The sequence below is a fragment of the Salmo salar genome, chromosome 22 (assembly GCF_965601325.2).
Source record: "Salmo salar chromosome 22, fSalSal1, whole genome shotgun sequence".
Taxonomy (NCBI): domain Eukaryota; kingdom Metazoa; phylum Chordata; class Actinopteri; order Salmoniformes; family Salmonidae; genus Salmo; species Salmo salar.
In genome coordinates, this window is record NC_138312.1 from 58,179,348 (window position 1) to 58,199,245 (window position 19,898).

At 43.6% G+C, this 19,898-nt stretch overlaps 1 protein-coding gene across 1 annotated transcript in view; it reads right to left on the minus strand.

Annotated features, from left to right (window-relative positions):
• Nucleotides 1-920: 920 nt before the first annotated feature.
• Nucleotides 921-19,898, minus strand: part of grm7 (glutamate metabotropic receptor 7) — a 358,641-nt gene continuing 339,663 nt past the window's right edge. Inside the window, exon 11 of the mRNA XM_045705724.2 lies at nucleotides 921-2,369. Within this exon, the coding sequence (XP_045561680.1) occupies nucleotides 2,320-2,369 (50 nt within the window). The 3' untranslated portion in view covers nucleotides 921-2,319. The remainder of the gene's footprint in view (nucleotides 2,370-19,898) is intronic.

The window sequence follows — 19,898 nt, forward strand, 5'->3', positions numbered from 1 at the left end:
AGTTCAGTGATGTAGAGGAAACAGTTTACCCCCCCAATAGTATGTAGTTCAGTGATGTAGTGGAAACAGTTTACTCCCCCCTCCCAATAGTATGTAGTTCAGTGATGTAGTGGAAACAGTTTACTCCCTCCTAATAGTATGTAGTTCAGTGATGTAGTGGAAACAGTTTACTCCCCCCTCCCAATAGTATGTAGTTCAGTGATGTAGTGGAAACAGTCCCCCCCCCCAATAGTATGTAGTTCAGTGATGTAGTGGAAACAGTTTACTCCCCCCTCCAATAGTATGTTGTTCAGTGGTGTAGTGGAAACAGTTTACTCTCTCCTAATAGTATGTAGTTCAGTGGTGTAGTGGAGGGGAAACAGTTTACCCCCCAATAGTATGTAGTTCAGTGATGTAGTGGAAACAGTTTACCCCCAATAGTATGTAGTTCAGTGATGTAGTGGAAACAGTTTACCCCCCAATAGTATGTAGTTCAGTGATGTAGTGGAAACAGTTTACCACCCCCCAGTAGTATGTAGTTCAGTGATGTAGTGGAAACAGTTTACCCCCCAATAGTATGTAGTTCAGTGATGTAGTGGAAACAGTTTACCCCCCAATAGTATGTAGTTCAGTGGTGTAGTGGAAACAGTTTACTCTCTCCTAATAGTATGTAGTTCAGTGGTGTAGTGGAAACAGTTTACTCCCCCATCCACCCAATAGTATGTAGTTCAGTGGTGTAGTGGAAACAGTTTACTCCCTCCTAATAGTATGTAGTTCAGTGGTGTAGTGGAGGGGAAACAGTTTACTTCCCCCCTTAAAGAAATAAAATGACTTTAACCCTATTTTCAGGAAATATAAAAAAAATAAAAACAACCAGCTGGTCTTATTTCATGTTGATACATTCTTGGACAAAACCACATAATATTTGCATGAGTGGCCAAACGTACATTTTTATCTCCCACAATATTGGCCCATAAGCAGCAAGGGCAACATAAATATACTTAGTACAAACAGTATAAAACATACATGCTTTTTTTTCTTTTTTTGATTGTTTCCTTTTTAAATATATATTCATATTTTTTACTGACAATTTTTCATAGTTGCGGGGCATTAAGAAAACTCCAAGATGAATTAAAGCCATATTCTGCATTCAGTGAGAAAATGTAAAAAATAAATAAATATATATATTTATATTCTATGCCATTCAGAGCTAGTGGATGACATGTATTGTGAAATCTCCAGTTATTGACTTAATCTTAACATCAAACATAGCTGGCATGCATTGACAACTTCTACACGGGGACATATACCTTGTTAAATCTGAAAACCATTGGAGTCATTGGAGTTTTTTATATCAAGCCAATAAAGCCTTGACCGGACTGGAGCTCTCTTTTAGTCAATTTAAAAACACAGTTGATGGTCAATACTGTACCCTTACAACATACTAAAAATATGTCTGTAGAAACACACACATACGGGAAGGGAAAAGCAAGCACTGTACCTCTTTCTTGTGAGCCCACATACAACCACCCCCCAAAAAACATGAACAAATACTTAACATCTCAAAGACAAGAATATGGCTTTAATTTAATGTGCGTCCAAGAAGCAAGGAAGGAAAAAACAGACAAGCAAAAAAAAAAGTTTGATATTAAAAATGTAAGAACAAATGTAACAGATAGGCCAATACAACCGCACACTTTTTTTGACAGGAATTTTGGAAAACTTGCATTTTGGAAGGACATTAAAAGACAAGAAACAGCCTCTATTGAAGGTACAGGCAGGTACAAGAACAGATAGTCCTCAAGTACAGTTAGTCCTCCTGCTGCAGCCAGTGTACCTGTAGAGACACATCTCTAGGTAGTGGGGGACCATCTCTGAGGGGTCGGCAGAGATGACCACCCTAACCCGGAGGGGCACAGGGGGGTTGTAGAGCCAGCAGGGAGGGTCTGTGCTTCTTTTTTCTTTGCAATCATTTTGCAAAACAAGTGATTTTGTAAATATTTTTTGCCCATCAGAACTGTCTTGATTTTCTTAACATTTTTTCTTGACGTTTTACACCCCTAGAATGTCTCTTTTTGGTCTTTTCCATTCCATCGTAACCATGTTAAAACATCAGTTTGTCAAACAGAATCTTCTGGTTGAATGGAAAGCTCTAGAACCCAGAACACACCCATTGTCCCTGTCCTGTTCCGGAGTTCCGGGTTTCCATTGGTGTGAGGGTTCCGGGGTGTGAGTGGGCAATAGAGCAGCATGAACATAAACATCCTTTATCTTTCGTTGCCAACGGGGCAGGAGATCAAGCATCTCCATCCATCATGTCCCTCTCTCTGGTGACGGCTCTTAGATCACAAGGTCATTGTAACTCACATATTTCTTCTTTGCTGCCGGACCTGGAGAGGAAAAATGACAATAAAAATATGTTTTTTTTTTCACATATAATGGTTCAGGATTTTTCAGTTTTCTTTTGGAGGAGTGTAGCATAGTGGGGTTATGAGGAAGTCGTTGTGATCTGACATGCAGAACATACTGACTCTTTTTTGAGAGTGTGTTTTATTTGTTGAAAAAACCACACATTGTTAAAGTCAGGGATAAGGATGAGGGTGAGGTACAAAGTGTATATGTACATGAGATAAATGCACAACAGTAGCAGGTAAGTGGTACATGCCGGAACAGCTATAACTGCAGGGACCACGTTGACAGAACAATAGCGGGAGACATCCTTTCATCTCAAGGTTGAGGTTGTTGCTAACAACACACTATAATGCATTAGCATATATCCGTGTTCTTCAGTCCTGCTGACCTACAGAGCGTGCAGGTTTTTTCACCAGCCCAGTACTAACACACCTGGTTAAGTTAATCACGGATCCCAAAACCGATCGCTAGCATTATGACATCATTACACTTTGATGAAAATGAATTTACCTTATTTTAAGAGCATACACAGTATATTCCACTGGGCATTTGTCAATGACGGTATACTCCTAACACCTCAAAATGAAATGTCCAGAAAGTCAGACATACGGATGTCACATTTGAATTTTTCACTCTGTTGTTGCAGAGAATTTTCTCACTAAATTCAAAAAGAGCCTTGTGATTTACATAAATTCAACAAAAACCTGCAGTTCTTATTCTCTCACTAGATCGCACACTTAAATTATGGCCTTTCGAATTTTTCGTACAGAATTTTCAGTTAAAAAAAAAACAATCAAATCCACCTGCTGAAGGATTATTTTACTCCTGCGACGAAACTTGTCAAATAAAGATCTAACACCTGTAGGGCCTATTCTAATTCTGTATATCGACAGTGATTTAATGATATGAAAGAAAGCCCTTATGTCTAAGCCCTGTGCCCTGGGCCCATATCTACAAAGAGTCTCAGAGCAGGAGTGCAGATCCAGGACCAATTTAGCCTTTTAGTTCATAATGAATAACATTCTATGGACAGATCCTAGATTAGCGCTCCTACTCTGAGGTGCTTTGTGGATACGGGCCCTGATCTCATTTGGAGTGGTAGCAATAACCATAGTGCGATCCAACGTTGCTCCGTATCATGAATCTTCACAGAAGTTGTTGTCGGCATCCCAAATGGCATCCTATTCCCTACATAGTGCACTACTTTTGACCAGAGCCCTAAGGGTGCACCCTATTCCCTACTTTCTACCAGCGCCCTGATCAAACTGGTGCACTATATAGGTAATAGGGTGTCATTTGTCAAGTCTCCAAATGGCCCCACTGCGCGCCAGGCTCCTGTATGATAGCTGAAATATACATTTCTAAATGGGGACTACTCTCCTAGGTTTATACATCCTTAAGGTACGGTAACTGCCCTATACATACAATATATACAGTATTTTTAAAAAGTAAGTGGACAACCTTTCAAATTAGTGGATTCTATTTCAGCCACACCCGTTGCTGACAGGTGTATAAAATCGGGCACAATCTCCATAGACAAACATTGGTAGTAGAATGGCCTTTACTGAAGAGCTCAGTGACATACAACGTGGCATCATCATAGGATGCCACCTTTCCAACAAGTCAGTTCATCAAATTTCTGCCCTGATAGAGCTGCCCCGGTCAACTTTAAGTGCTATTATTGTGAAGTGGAAACGTCTAGGAGCAACAACGGCTCAGCTGAAGTGGTAGGCAACACAAGCTCATAAAATGGGACAGCCAGGTGCTGAAGTGTAAAAATTGCCTATCCTCGGTTGCAACACTCACTATCGAGTTCCAAACTGCCTCTGGAAGCAACGTCAGCACAAGAACTGTTCATCGGGAAATTGGATTCCATGCCCGAGCAGCCGCACACAATCCTAAGATCACCATGCGCAATGCCAAGCGTGGACCGGAGTGGTGTAAAGCTAGCCGCCATTGGACTCTGTGGTGGAAACAAATTCTCTGGAGTGAGCTAACGCTGCTCTGAAATCCAAAAGTTATTTCCGGCTGTATGTAATAACACAAACAAAAAAGTGGGCTAATAATGTAAGAAAGAACACACACACAAAAATAATATACTGCAAAGTTGCTTAGGAGCTAGAAGCAGAACTGCCGTGTCTGTTGGCGCCATCTTTTCCACGCCTACTGTAGCTCTGATTGGCTATGGTGCACCGGTCTCCGTAGACTCCGGTCCTGGTCGAGACAGATGTTTTATTATGTTTTATTTACTGCGGTGTCTATTAGTTGTCCAAACGCATGTCCACTTTCCCCCACTTACATTACTATAGAAAGTTTACAAATGCCTTACTATACGTGATTCCAAAAATATTATATGAATTTCTGAAAACATGAAAATGACCTTAGTGCTCACTTATCAGAATTGTTTGCTGAAGTGTCATTTACTTCCTGTCGTGTATTTAAACAGATTTGAATAATATTTGATGTTGCTAAATGGGGCTTAGTCTCCCAGTGTTCATCCAGGGGTGGAGTAGGGATATTCTACAGTATATAGAGGGAAATATGATAGAGAACTTGCCTCTACATATCTCATTCCATATATGGACATACAGTGCAAAACAATTACAGGGACTGTAATCCCTAGACTTCTGCTATTATACACTGCTCAAAAAAATAAAGGGAACTCTTAAACAACACATCCTAGATCTGAATGAAAGAAATAATCTTATTAAGTACTTTTTTCTTTACTTAGTTGAATGTGCTGACAACAAAATCACACAAAAATAATCAATGGAAATCCAATTTATCAACCCATGGAGGTCTGGATTTGGAGTCACACTCAAAATGAAAGTGGAAAACCACACTACAGGCTGATCCAACTTTGATGTAATGTCCTTAAAACAAGTCAAAATGAGGTTCAGTAGTGTGTGTGGCCTCCACGTGCCTGTATGACCTCCCTACAACGCCTGGGCATGCTCCTGATGAGGTGGCGGATGGTCTCCTGAGGGATCTCCTCCCAGACCTGGACTAAAGCATCCGCCAACTCCTGGACAGTCTGTGGTGCAACGTGGCGTTGGTGGATGGAGCGAGACATGATGTCCCAGATGTGCTCAATTGGATTCAGGTCTGGGGGACGGGCGGGCCAGTCCATAGCATCAATACCTTCCTCTTGCAGGAACTGCTGACACACTCCAGCCACATGAGGTCTAGCATTATCTTGCATTAGGAGGAACCCAGGGCCAACCGCACCAGCATATGGTCTCACAAGGGGTCTGAGGATCTCATCTCGGTACCTAATGGCAGTCAGGCTACCTCTGGCGAGCACATGGAGGGCTGTGCGGCCCCCCAAAGAAATGCCACCCCACACCATGGCTGACCTACCGCCAAAGCGGTCATGCTGGAGGATGTTGCAGGCAGCAGAACGTTCTCCACGGCGTCTCCAGACTCTGTCATGTCTGTCACGTGCTCAGTGTGAACCTGCTTTCATCTGTGAAGAGCACAGGGCGCCAGTGGCGAATTTGCCAATCTTGGTGTTCTCTGGCAAATGCCAAACGTCCTGCACGGTGTTGGGCTGTAAGCACAACCCCCACCTGTGGACGTCGGGCCCTCATACCACCCTCATGGAGTCTGTTTCTGACCGTTTGAGCAGACACATGCACATTTGTGTCCTGCTGGAGGTCATTTTGCAGGGCTCTGGCAGTGCTCCTCCTGCTCCTCCTTGCACAAAGGCGGAGGTAGCGGTCCTGCTGCTGGGTTGTTGCCCTCCTACGGCCTCCTCCACGTCTCCTGATGTACTGGCCTGTCTCCTGGTAGCGCCTCCATGCTCTGGACACTACGCTGACAGACACAGCAAACCTTCTTGCCACAGCTCACATTGATGTGCCATCCTGGATGAGCTGCACTACCTGAGCCACTTGTGTGGGTTGTAGACTCCGTCTCATGCTACCACTAAAGTGAAAGCACCGCCAGCATTCAAAAGTGACCAAAACATCAGCCAGGAAGCATAGGAACTGAGAAGTGGTCTGTGGTCTCCACCTGCAGAACCACTCCTTTATTGGGGGTGTCTTGCTTATTGCCTATAATTTCCACCTGTTGTCTATTCCATTTGCACAACATCATGTGACATTTATTGTCAATCAGTGTTGCTTCCTAAGTGGACAGTTTGATTTCACAGAAGTGTGATTGACTTGGAGTTACATTGTGTTGTTTAAGTGTTCCCTTTATTTTTTTGAGCAGTATATAAACTCTTCTCTCCTCTCTCACACTCTCCCTCACTCCTTCACTCTCTCTCCTTCTCCTTTACCAGCTCCTTCAACCTCTCCAGCTCTCCTTCTCTCTCTCCTTCACCCCCTTCCCCCTCCCTCTCCCTCTCTCTCTCTCCTTCACCCTCTCATTCACCGTCTCTCCCGCTCCTTCACCCTCTCCCTCTCCTTCACCATCTCTCTCTCCCTGTCTCCCGCTCCTTCAACCTCTCCCTCTCCCCATCCTTCACCCTGTCCCTCTCCTTCACCCTCTCCCCATCCTTCACCCTGTCCCTCTCCTTCACCCTCTCCCTCTCCTTCACCCTCTCCTTCACCCTGTCCCGCTCCTTCACCCTCTCCCTCTCCCTCTCCCCATCCTTCGCCCTCTCCCTCTCCTTCATCCTGTCCCGCTCCTTCACCCTCTCCCTCTCCCCATCCTTCGCCCTCTCCCTCTCCTTCATCCTGTCCCGCTCCTTCACCCTCTCCCTCTCCCCATCCTTCACCCTGTCCCTCTTCTTCACCCTCTCCCTCTCCTTCACCATCTCTCTCCCCCTCTCCCGCTCCTTCACCCTCTCCTTCTCCTTCACCCTGTCCCGCTCCTTCACCCTCTCCCTCTACCTCTCCCCATCCTTCACCCTGTCCCTCTCCTTCACCCGCTCCCGCTTCTTCACCCTCTCCTTCACCCTGTCCCGTTCCTTCACCCTCTCCCTCTCCCCATCCTTCACCTTCTCCCTCTCCTTCACCCTCTCCTGCTCCTTCACCGTCTCTTCCGTTCCTTCACCCTCTCACTCTCACCCCTACCTCTCTCCAAAAGGTATGCATTAGCCCCCCTCATGTACTGTATATCAAATGACAGATTGATTTAATTTTATCATATATTCTTCAACAAATCAAATAGCATATTTTCTTTTTTAAATAAATGAATTAAGCTGTTATACTATACTGAACAAAAAATATAAACACAACATGCAACAATTTCAACAATTTTACTGAGTTACAGTTCATATAAACAAAATCAGTAAATTGACATATATTCACTAGGCCCTAACCTATGGATTTCACGACTGGGCAGGAGTGCAGCCATGGCTGGGCCAGGGAGGGCATAGGCCCACCAACCGAGGAGCCAGAACCAGTCAATCAGAATGAGTTTTCTCCCAGAAAAGGGCTTTATTGCAGACAAAAAAACTCCTCTGTTTCATCAGCTGTCCGCGTGGCTGGTCTCAGATGATGCCGCAGGTGAAGAAGCTGGATGTGGAGGTCCTGGGCTGGTGTGGTTACACGTGGTCTGCGGTTGTGAAGCCGGTTGGGCGTATTGCCAAATTGTCTAAAATGACGTTGGAGGCGGCTTATGGTAGAGAAATTAATATTAAATTCTCTGGCAACAGCTCTGGTGGATATTCCTGCAGTCAGCATGCCAATTGCACATTCCCTCAAAATGTCTGACATCAAATTAAATCAAATTTTATTGATCACATACACATGTTTATTAACAGATGTTATTGCAGGTGTAGCGAAATGCTTGTGCTTCTAATTCTGACAGTGCAGTAATATCTAACAAGTAATATCTACCAATATCACAACATTTACCCAATACCCACAAATGCAAGCAAAGGGATGGAATTAAGAATATATACATATATTGACGACATCTGTGGCATTGTGTTGTTTGACAAAACTGCACATTTTAGAGTGGTCATTTTTCGTCCCCAGCACAAGGTGCACCTTTGTAATGATCATTCTGTTCAATCAGCTTCTTGATATGCCACACCTGTCAGGTGGATGGATTATCTTGACAAATAAGAAATGTTCACTAACAGAGATGTAAACAAATTTGTGATCTTAAATAAGAAAAGCTTGATGTATAAGTACACCCAATGAACAGGACACTAGTCTATCTCCTGTTTCTGTAGTGTGAGGCAGCTTGATGTACAGTACACTACCTGGACAGGACACTACTCTATCTCCTGTTTCTGTAGTGTGAAAGCTTAATGTACAGTACACCCCATGGACAAGACACCAGTCTATCCCCTATTTTTCTAGTGTGAAAGCTTAATGTACAGTACACCCCCTGGACAGGACACTAGTCTATCTCCTGTTTCTGTAGTGAGGCAGCTTGATGTACAGTACACCCCCTGGACAGGACACTAGTCTATCTCCTGTTTCTGTAGTGAGGCAGCTTGATGTACAGTACACCCCTGGACAGGACACTAGTCTATCTCCTGTTTCTGTAGTGAGGCAGCTTGATGTACAGTACACCCCCTGGACAGGACACTAGTCTATCTCCTGTTTCTGTAGTGAGGCAGCTTGATGTACAGTACACCCCCTGGACAGGACACTAGTCTATCTCCTGTTTCTGTAGTGAGGCAGCTTGATGTACAGTACACCCCCTGGACAGGACACTAGTCTATCCCAGGCACTTATCCCCATTCTTCAGTGTATCATCAATGGTGAGTGCCAAGCAGAGACGCGTTGGGTCATATTTTTGGTATGACTAGGCCGTGGATCAAACTCCCAACCTTCCAATCTCACTTTAACCACAAGACTAGTTGAGTGGCAATAGCTTTTTTCCCAATATTATATCCTTAACCAAATCAGTAGAATTGATGGGATTATTATTAATTTTTTTTTACCTTTATTTAACCAGGTACGCTAGTTGAGAACAAGTTCTCATTTGCAACTACGACCTGGCCAAGATAAAGCAAAGCAGTTTGACACATACAACAACACAGAGTTACAAATGGAATAAACAAACATACAATCAATAGTACAGTAGAAAAATCTATATACAGCATGTACAAATGAGGTAGGATGAGAGAGGTAAGTCAATAAATAGACCATGGCGGCGAAACAATTACAATATAGCAATTAAACAGTGGAATGGTAGAATGTGCAGAAGATGAATGTGCAAGTAGAGATACTGGGGTGCAAAGGAGCAAGATAAATAAATAAATACAGTATGGGGATGAGGTAGATTGGATGGGCTATTTACAGATGGGCTACGTACAGGTGCAGTGATCTGTGAGCTGCTCTGACAGCTGGTGCTTAAAGCTAGCGAGGGAGGTAAGAGTCTCCAGCTTCAGTGATTTTTGCAGTTTGTTACAGCAGAGAACAGGAAAGAGAGACGGCCAAAGGAAGAATTGGCTTTGGGGGAGACCAGTAGATATACCTGCTGGAGCTCGAACTACGGGTGGGTGCTGCTATGGTGACCAGTGAGCTGAGATAAGGCGGGGCTTTACCTAGCAGAGACTTGTAGATGCCCTGGAGCCAGTGGGTTTGGCGACGAGTATGAAGCGAGGGCCAGCCAACGAGAGCGTACAGGTCGCAGTGGTGGGTAGTATATGGGGATTTGGTGACAAAGCGGATGGCACTGTGATAGACTGCATACAACTTGTTGAGTAGAGTGTTGGAGGCTATTTTGTAAATGACATCGCCGAAGTCGAGGATCGGTAGGATGGTCAGTTTTACGAGGGTATGTTTGGCAGCATGAGTGAAGGATGCTTTGTTGCGAAATAGGAAGTCAATTCTAGATTTAATTTTGGATTGGAGATGATTAATGTGAGCCTGGAAGGAGAGTTTACAGTCTAACCAGACACCTAAGTCAGAACTGTCCAGAGTAGTGATGCTGGACGGGCGGGCAGGTACGGGCAGAGATTGGTTAAAGAGATGTATTTAGTTTTACTTGCATTTAAGAGCAGTTGGAGGCCACGGAAGGAGAGTTGCATTGCATTGAAGCTCATCTGGAGGTTAGTTAACACAGTGTCCAAAGAAGGGCCAGAGGTATACAGAATGGTGTCCTCTGTGTAGAGGTGGATCAGAGAATCACCAGCAGCAAGAGCGACATCATTGATGTATGTGGCACACCCATAGAGACTGCCAGAGGTCCGGACAACAGGCCCTCCGATTTGACATACTGAACTCTATCAGAGATGTAGTTGGTGAACCAGGCAAGGCAATCATTTGAGAAACCAAGGCAGTTGAGTCTGCCAATAAGAATGTTGTGATTGACAGAGTAACAAGCCTTAGCCAGGTCGATGAATACAGCTGCACAGTAATGTCTCTTATCGATGGCGGTTATGATATCATTTAGGACCTTGAGCGTGGCTGAGGTGCACCCATGGACCAGCTCTGAAACCAGATTGCATAGCGGAGAAGGTACGGTGTGATTCGAAATGGTCAGTAATCTGTTTCTTAACTTGGTTTTCGAAGACCTTAGAAAGGCAGGGTAGAATAGATATAGGTCTGTAGCAGTTTGGGTCTAGAGTGTCTCCCCCTTTGAAGAGGGGGATGACCGCGGCAGCTTTCCAATCTACGGGAATCTCAGACGATATGAAAGAGAGGTTGAACAGGCTAGTAATAGGGGTTGCAACAATTTCGGCAGATCATTTAAGAAAGAGAGGGTCCAGATTGTCTAGCTCGGCTGATTTGTAGGGGTCCAGATTTTGCAGCTCATTCAGAACATCAGCTCTCTGGATTTGGGTGAAGGAGAAGTAGGGGAGGTTTGGGCGAGTTGCTGTGGGGAGCGCAGGGCTGTTGACCGGGGTAGGGGTAGCCAGGTGGAAAGCATGGCCAGCCGTTGAAAAATGCTTATTTAAATTCTCAATTATTGTGGATTTATCAGTGGTAACAGTGTTACCTAGCCTCAGTGCATTGGGCAGCTGGGAGGAGGTGCTCTTATTCTCCATGAACTTTACAGTGTCCCAGAACTTTTGGGACTTTGTGCTACAGGATGCAAAATTCTCATTGAAAAAGCTAGCTTCCCTTAAAAGTTGCATATCACGGCGGCTGTTCGATGCTAATGCAGGATGTTTTGGTGCTGGTCAAGGGCAGTCAGGTCTGGAGAGAACCAAGGGCTATATCTGTTCCTGGTTCTACATTTTTTGAATAGGGCATGCTTATTTAAGATGGTGAGGAAGGAACTTTTAAAGAATAACCAGGCATCCTCTACTGACGGGATGAGGTCAATATCCTTCCAGGATACCCGGGCCAGGTCGATTAGAAAGGCCTGCTCGCTGAAGTGTTTTAGGTAGCGTTTGACAGTGATGAGGGGTGGTCGTTTGACCGCAGACCCATTACGGATGCAGGCAATGAGGCAGTGATCGGTAAGATCTTGGTTGAAAACAATAGAGGTGTATTTGGAGGGCAAGTTGGTTAGAATGATATCTATGAGGGTGCCCGTGTTTACGGATTTGGGGTTGTACCTGGTGGGTTCATTGATAATTTGTGTGAGATTGAGGACATCAAGCTTAGATTGTAGGATGGTCGGGGTGTTAAACATGTCACAGTTTAGGTCACCTAGCAGCACGAGCTCTGAAGATAGATGGGGGACAATCAATTCACATATGGTGTCCAGGGCACAGCTTGGGGCAGAGGGTGGTCTATAGCAAGTGGCAACAGTGAGAGACTTGTTTCTGGAAAGATGGATTTTTAAAAGTAGAAGTTCGAATTGTTTGGGTACAGACCTGGATATTAAGACAGAACTGTGCAGGCTATCTCTGCAGTAGATTGCAACACCGCCCCCTTTGGCAGTTCTATCTTGTCAGAAAATGTTATAGTTAGGGATGGAAATGTCATGGTTTTTGGTGAACTTCCTAAGCCAGGATTCAGACACAGCTAGGACATCCGGGTTGGCAGAGTGTGCTAAAGCAGTGAATAAAACAAACTGAGGGAGGAGGCTTCTAATGTTAACATGCATGAAATCAAGGCTTTTACGGTTACAGAAGTCAACAAATGAGAGCGCCTGGGGAGTAGGAGTGGAGCTAGGCACTGCAGATCCTGGATTAACCTCTACATCACCAGAGGAACAGAGGAGGAGTAGGATGAGGGTACGGCTAAAGGCTATCAGGACTAGTCGTTTAGTGCGTTCAGAGCAGAGAGTAAAAGGAGCAGGTTTCTGGGCGTGAGAGAATAGATTCAAGGCATAATGTACTGACAGAGGTATGGTAGGATGTGAGTACATTGGAGGTAAACCTAGGCATTGAGTAATGATGAGAGAGATATTTTCTCTAGAGACGTTTTAACCAGGTGATGTCACCGCATATGTGGGAGGTGGAACTAAATGGTAGGATAAGGCATATTGAGCAGGGCTAGAGGCTCTACAGTGAAATAAGACAATAATCACTAACCAGGACAGTAATGGACAAGGCATATTGATATTAGGGAGAGGCATGCGTAGCCGGGTGATCAATAGGGGTCCAGTGAGTGGTTGGGCTGGCTGGAGACACGGCGATTCAGACAGCTAGCAGGCTGGGGCTAGCAAGCTAGCAGAAGGGCCTTAGAGGGATGTCTCGACGGAGGAAAGTCTGTTTTGGCCTCCGCGTGTGGTGACATCGATAGACCAGTCGTGATGGATTAATAGGGTTCCGAGTAGCAGAGGGGTCCAAGTCGAATTAGCAAAATAGGTATAGTGGCCCAAGAAATTGGCCGATGGATCTATATAGCTAACAGTCCAATATTCTAGACAGCTAGCAGCTAGCAGGCCGTGGCTATCGGATGGGCATTCAGGTGTGGTCGCGATGTAGAGGCCAGTTGAGTACCCCTACGTCATAGTCCAGTCGTGAAGGATCGGCGGGGTTCCATGCCCCATACCGGCAGTAGAAGGGGTCCCGGTATTGTAGCCCAGGAGTGGCTGATTCTCCCGGCTACCTAGCCGGGAGAAAGGGCCTAGCATGGGCTAGCTCCAGGCTAATTGGTGCTTGCTCCGGGACCGACGTTAGCCAATACTCGGATAGCAGCTAGCTAGCTGCGAAGATCCAGGTGAAAATGTCCAGAGCTTGCAGTAGGAATCCGGGGATATGGAGAGAAAATAGGTCCTGTTGTGCTCTGGTTTGAGTCACGTTGTACAAACTGGCGAGAGCTTTCCGAGCTAAAGGTTAGCTGATGACCGCTAGCAGTGGTTAGCTGACTACTAGCTAGTAGCTAGTGAGCTGGCTAGCTTCTGTTGGGGGATTACAAATTCGAGGTGAATAATACTTTAGAAAAAAACTGATCCGCACCACATTGGGTGAGGCGGGTTGCAGGAGAGTATTTTGAAGTTGAGTTTTAGAAAATATATATAAAAGATATTCGAAGAAAATATATAAAAATATAAATACAAAGGACACGACAAGACGAGGACAAAAGACGTCTGATTGCTACGCCATCTTGGATAACTAATTATAGGGTATCATGCTATTCATGTCAGGTTCCAGGGCAATGAGAGTAGCAAAAGACCAAGACACAATGAAAGAGAGAGACAGCTGCACAGAGATGGAGCGTGATAGAGAGTGAGAGAGAGAGAGAGAGAGAGAGAGAGAGAGAGGAGAGACAGGAATAAAGAGAGAGAGACAGAAAAAGACAGAGAGAGAGAGAGAAAGACAGAGAGAAAGACAGAGAGCGAGTGTGAGAGAGAGAGAGAGAGGAGAGACAGGAATAAAGAGAGAGAGACAGAAAAAGACACACAGAGAGAGAGAGAGAAAGACAGAGAGAAAGACAGAGAAAGAGTGTGTGAGAGAGAGAGAGAGAGAGGAGGAGCAGAGGGATGAGGAATGCCCAGGACCAGATGGTTCAGTGCTCTATGGGGAGACATGACGGAGGACGAGGCAGGAGAGATGGCAGACTGCTGCGTTTTCTCTAGTCAGTGTCCCAAAATGCACCCTATTTGCTTTATAGTGCATTACTTTTGTGGCTACCTTATGGATCCTGGTCGAAGGTTCTGCACAATGTAGGGAACAGGGCACGCAGACTGTGACTGGAATTGACAACCCAACCAGGAAAGGACAGGGACAGAGACAGGCCACATGATAAGTAACCCATGCTACTAGTAATATACTGTATGTAACCATGATACGTAATCTATGCTGTTGGATTCGACATTATGAACATTGAGATATTAAAGACATAATAGATTAGACGCATAGTACTAAAAGAGACTGGGTCTCTGTAGAAAGACAGATAGCTGTGGAATGTGTTGGAATGTGTTGGGGGCCGGGAGCAGAGCACCATGTTGATACAGGAAAGACAGATGGACATCTGTGGATTAGATGAAGGAGGGGTTGAGGTCAGGAGGTGAGGACAGGTCACCTGAAGGGAGTAATAAGGGTTTGGTATCTTGTTACTCTTTTCCTGTTAAACCATAAGAAGGATTCGAGAGAAGGAGGAGTGTCTTAAGTGGGATATATATATCTGGATGGGAGAAGTGTTGGGTTGTCTGAATTACAGCTGTACAGAAGCTTTGGAAATAATTCAACTTGGTTAAAGCTTCTCTAGTGTCCGTGGGTTATTTACTCTGAAAAATAAGAACCTAACAATGCTAATAGTAACATACGTAGCCATGATATGTAATCTATGCTGATAGTAACATACAGTGGCAAGAAAAAGTATGTGAACCCTTTGGAATTACCTGGAATACTGCATAAATTGGTCATCACATTTAATCTGGTCTTCATCTAAATCACAACAATAGACTAACACAGTCTGCTTAAACTAATAACACAAATAATTATACATTTTCATGTCTTTATTGAACACTGTAAACATTCACAGTGTAGGGTGGGAAAAATATGTGAACCCTTGGATTTAATAACTGGTTGACCCTCCTATTGTAGCAATAACCTCAACCAAACACTTTATGTAGTTGCGGATCAGACCTGCACAACAGTCAGGAGGAATTTTGGACCATTCATCTTTACAAAACTGTTTCAGTTCAGCAATATTCTTAGTATGTCCGCTCTTGTGATCCGCTCTTGAGGTCATGCCACAGCATTTTAAATCGGGTTGAGGTCAGGACTCAGACTGGGCCACTCCAGAAGGCGCATTTTCTTCTGTTGAAGCCATTCAGCTGTTGATTTACTTCTGTGTTTTGGGTCGTTGTCCTGTTGCATCACTCAACATCTGTTGACCTTCAATTGGCGGACAGATAGCCTTACATTCTCCTACAAAATGTCTTGATAAACTCGATGATAGCAAGCTGTCCAGGGCCTGAGGCAGCAAAGCAGCCCCAGACCATGATGCTCCCTCCACCATAGTTTACAGTTGGGATGAGGTTTAGAGATTGGTGTGCTGTGCCCATTTTTTCTCCACACATAGTGTTGAGTGTTCCTTCCAAACAACTCAATTTTAGTTTAATCTGTCCGCAGAATATTTTGCCAGAAGTGCTGTGGAACATCCAGGTGCTCTTTTGCAAACTTCAGATGTGCAGCAATGTTTTTTTTGGACAGCAGTGGCTTCTTCCGTCGTGTCCTCCCATGAACACCATTCTTGTTTAGTGTTTTTCATGTATCGTAGACTCGTCAACAGAGATGTTAGTATGTTCCAGAGATTTCTGTAAGTCTTTAGCTGACACTCTAGGATTCTTCTTAACCTCATTTAGCATTCTGCACTGTGCTCGTGCAGTCATCTTTGCAGGACGGCCACTCCTAGGGAGAGTAGAAACAGTGCTGAACTTTCTCCATTTATAGACAATTTGTCTTACTGTGGACTGATGAACATCAAGGCTTTTAGAGATATTTTTGTAACCCTTTCCAGCTTCACGCAAGTCAACAATTTGAAATCTTAGGTCTTCTGAGATCTCTTTTGTTCGAGGCATGGTTCACATCAGGCAATGCCTCTTGTGATTAGCAAACTCACATTTTGTGAGTGTTTTTTATAGGGCAGGGCAGCTCTAACCAACATCTCCAGTCTCGTCTCATTGTTTGGACTCCAGGTTAGCTGACTCCTGACTCCAATTATCTTTTGGAAAAGTCAGTAGCCTAGAGGTTCACATACTTTTTCCAACCTACACTGTGAATGATGTATTCAATATGGACAAAAAAAATACAATATTTTGTGTGTTATTAGTTTAAACACACTGTTTTTTTATTGTAATCACTTAGATGAAGACCAGATCAAATTTTATGACTATTTTATGACGAAATCCAGGACACTCCAAAGGGTTTCACATACTTTTTCTTGCCACTGTATGTAACCATATGTAACCTATGCTGACAGTAACATATGTAGTCATGCTAAGAGTGATGACTCTATTGACTGTTGATGCATGTTGTATGACCCTAGTCCTGGAGGAACAAGTGGTTAAGGAAGAAACACAAGCAATGGACATTAGACCGGTGGAAATCTGTCCCTTTGGTCTGATAAGTCCAAATTTCAGATTTTTGGTTCCAACCGACGTGTCTTTGTGAGACGCAGAGTAGGTGAACGGATGATCTTCGCATGTGTGGTTCCCACCGTGAAGCATGGAGGAGGAGGTGTGATGGTGCTTTGCTGGTGACACTGTCAGTGATTTATTTAGAATTCAAGGCACACTTAATCAGCATGGCCACCACAGATACGCCATCCGATCTGGTTTGTGCTTAGTGGAACTATAATCTGTTTTTCAACAGGACAGTGACCCAACACACCTCCAGCCTGTGTTAGGGCTATTTGACCAAGAAGGAGAGTGATGGAGTGCTACATCAGATGATCTGGCCTGCACAATCACCGACCTCAACCCAATTGAGAGGGTTTTGGATAAGATCGACCGCAGGGTGAAGGAAAAGCAGCATGCAAGTGCTCAGCATATGTGGGAACTCCTTCAAGACTGTTGGAAAAGCATTCCAGGTGAAGCTGGTTGAGAGAATGCCAAGAGTGTACAAAGCTGTCCTCAAGGCAAAGGGTGGCTACTTTGAAGAATCTCAAATATAAAATATGTTTTGATTAGTTTAATAATACTTCTTTGATTACTACATGATTCCAAGTGTTATTTCATAGTTTTCTCTACAATGTAGAAAATAGTAAAAATAAAGAAAAACCCTTGAATGAGTAGGTGTGTCCAAACTTTTGACTGGTACTGTATATACTGAAAAAATATATATAAATGCAATACGCAAATTGCTGGGCCCATGTTTCATGAGCTGAAATAAAAGATCCCAAAAATATTCCACACATACAAAAAGCTTATTTGTTTCTAATGTTCTAATGTTTAGTAATTTGTGTACATCCCTGTTAGTGAGCATTTCTCCTTTGCCAAGATAATCCAGTGGCATATCAAGGAGCTGATTAAACAGCATGATCATTATACAGGTGCACCTTGTGCTGGGGACAATAAAAGTCCACTCTAAAATGTGCAGTTTTGTCACACATCACAATGCCACAGATGTCTCAAGGTTTGAAGGAGCCCGCAATTGGCATGCTGACTGCAGGAATGTCCACTAGAGTTGCCAGAGAATTGAATATTCATTTCGCAGACGACATGTAACCACGCTAGCCCAGGACCTCCACATCCGGCTCCCCAGTGGGTGGGCCTGGCTCCCAAGTGGGTGGGCTTATGCCCTCACAGGACCACCCATGGCTGCACCCCTGCCCAGTCAGGTGAAATCCAACTATTAGGGCCTAATGAATTTATTTAAATTGGATAATTTCCTTATATCAACTGTAACTGAGTAAAATCATTGCAATTGTTGTATTTATATGTATATTTATGTTTCCATATACATTTTAGGGACACGGTATATTTTACATTAGTTCAGCTCCTTCAGCTCCATTCAACCCCTCACATCTATCTCTAAACACCATCCAGTCCCATCCTTCAGCTATCCTCAACCCCTCTCATCTATCTCTGAAGACCATCCAGTCCCATCCTTCAGCTACCCTCAACCCCTCCCATCTATCTCTGAAGACCATCCAGTTTTTATTTACATTTGCCATATATTTTTCAACTGTGCTGTGATGTTTCACAAAAGTTCTGAACCTTTCTATTCTCATAGTTTCTACAGATTGTAAATTAAAGATGAATATCTTTACTAAAAGTTGTATTATATTATTGATCGATTGACTATGACTTTTCAAATCATCCAGCAATGCTATTTACAGAGTTAGCTCCAGGTACATTTTTCTATCCTTCAGCCATTCCTGAACCAGAAACAACTTACATATGGGTAGTACCAAAACAAGTGATCTAATGATTCTGTCTCTTCGCAGCGAAATCTGCAGAGTTGGGAAGGTTGTATCCCCCATATATATATATATATATATATATATATATAAACATTCTATTGGTTGCAAGAATTTGTATGATAATTTCAATTGAAAATTAAAAGTTTTGAATCCGGTGTCGTTTTGTGTATGAGTTCATAAACCATATGGTATGGAATATATTTTGCAGTCTGTCCATTTATTTGGTCTTTAAATTTAACTGGTATACTTTTTTATTTATCACAATTTTCTTTAACTAATTTTGATCTTTAATGCAGGGCCGACAGACAAATTCCTTGCCTTCATCCCCTTCCATTTTTGGAAGAGGCAAGGTTTTACCTGGAACCAAAAACGCTTCTCTTATGTGGACAGTGAAGAACACTTTCGGAAACACTTCTTTTCTAAGAGTGTACCCATCAGAAAAACTTTACACTTTGCATTTTATATATGCTTTTTCAAAAGCAATGTTTACTGTGTGAAATAAAAAGGAATACAATCAGCATATTGATTGAAAAGATGCCTTCTCACAGCACAAGAGAGGTATTGTCTTAAACAACCCCTGAAAACATGGTTGCCAGGGTGTTGGATTAGGCCCTAAAGCTACGTGTCTAATATGCTTGGATGCATATATTACCTTATTTACACTCTCTCTACAGGATTAACCACATATTACCTTCTCTGTCATTGTCATCAACACTCTAATCACTGAGCCTGTGTAATGTGTAATCACACCACATATGACATCAAAGAAACCTATTACAAGTAAACGTGACACATTCTAGACGTATTTGATGTGTACAGTGTGCAGTCCATTTTAAAGGTACACATATCTCTTGCTAGCACGTTCCAAATACAATGGGTAGGGTGATCAGGAAGCATGCGCCATAGCAGGGTTGGCCATTCAATTATCTCAGTCAATTCAGGAAGTGATGTGAATTAAACAATAGCTTCTACATTTCAGTTTATTGAGAAGTCATTGAAAATAAATGTTTTGTTTCAGTTTAGTTCCCAAATTGACTGCCTTCAATTTAAATTGATCTCTTGACCCTGATCCATAGTAATGCAGTTTCAGGAGTCACCTCAAAGAGACTATATTCCTGCCACTCAATTAAACTGTCATATTCTGCTCCCCTTGTCTCTCCCATGTGAAAGTTGGGAGTGAATTTCTAAAAGTTCTGATAAATATCTCGCTGGAAGAAGCTCATCAGCTTTTTACTCACATCCTCCTCCCCTCTCTTCGCCTCTACTTTCCTCTCTCATCTACCCTCTCCTCCCTCCCTCCCTCTCCTCTCCTCCTCTCCTCTCCTCTCCTCTCCTCTCCTCTCCTCCCCTCCTCTCCTCTCCTATTTTTCCTTGTCTCTC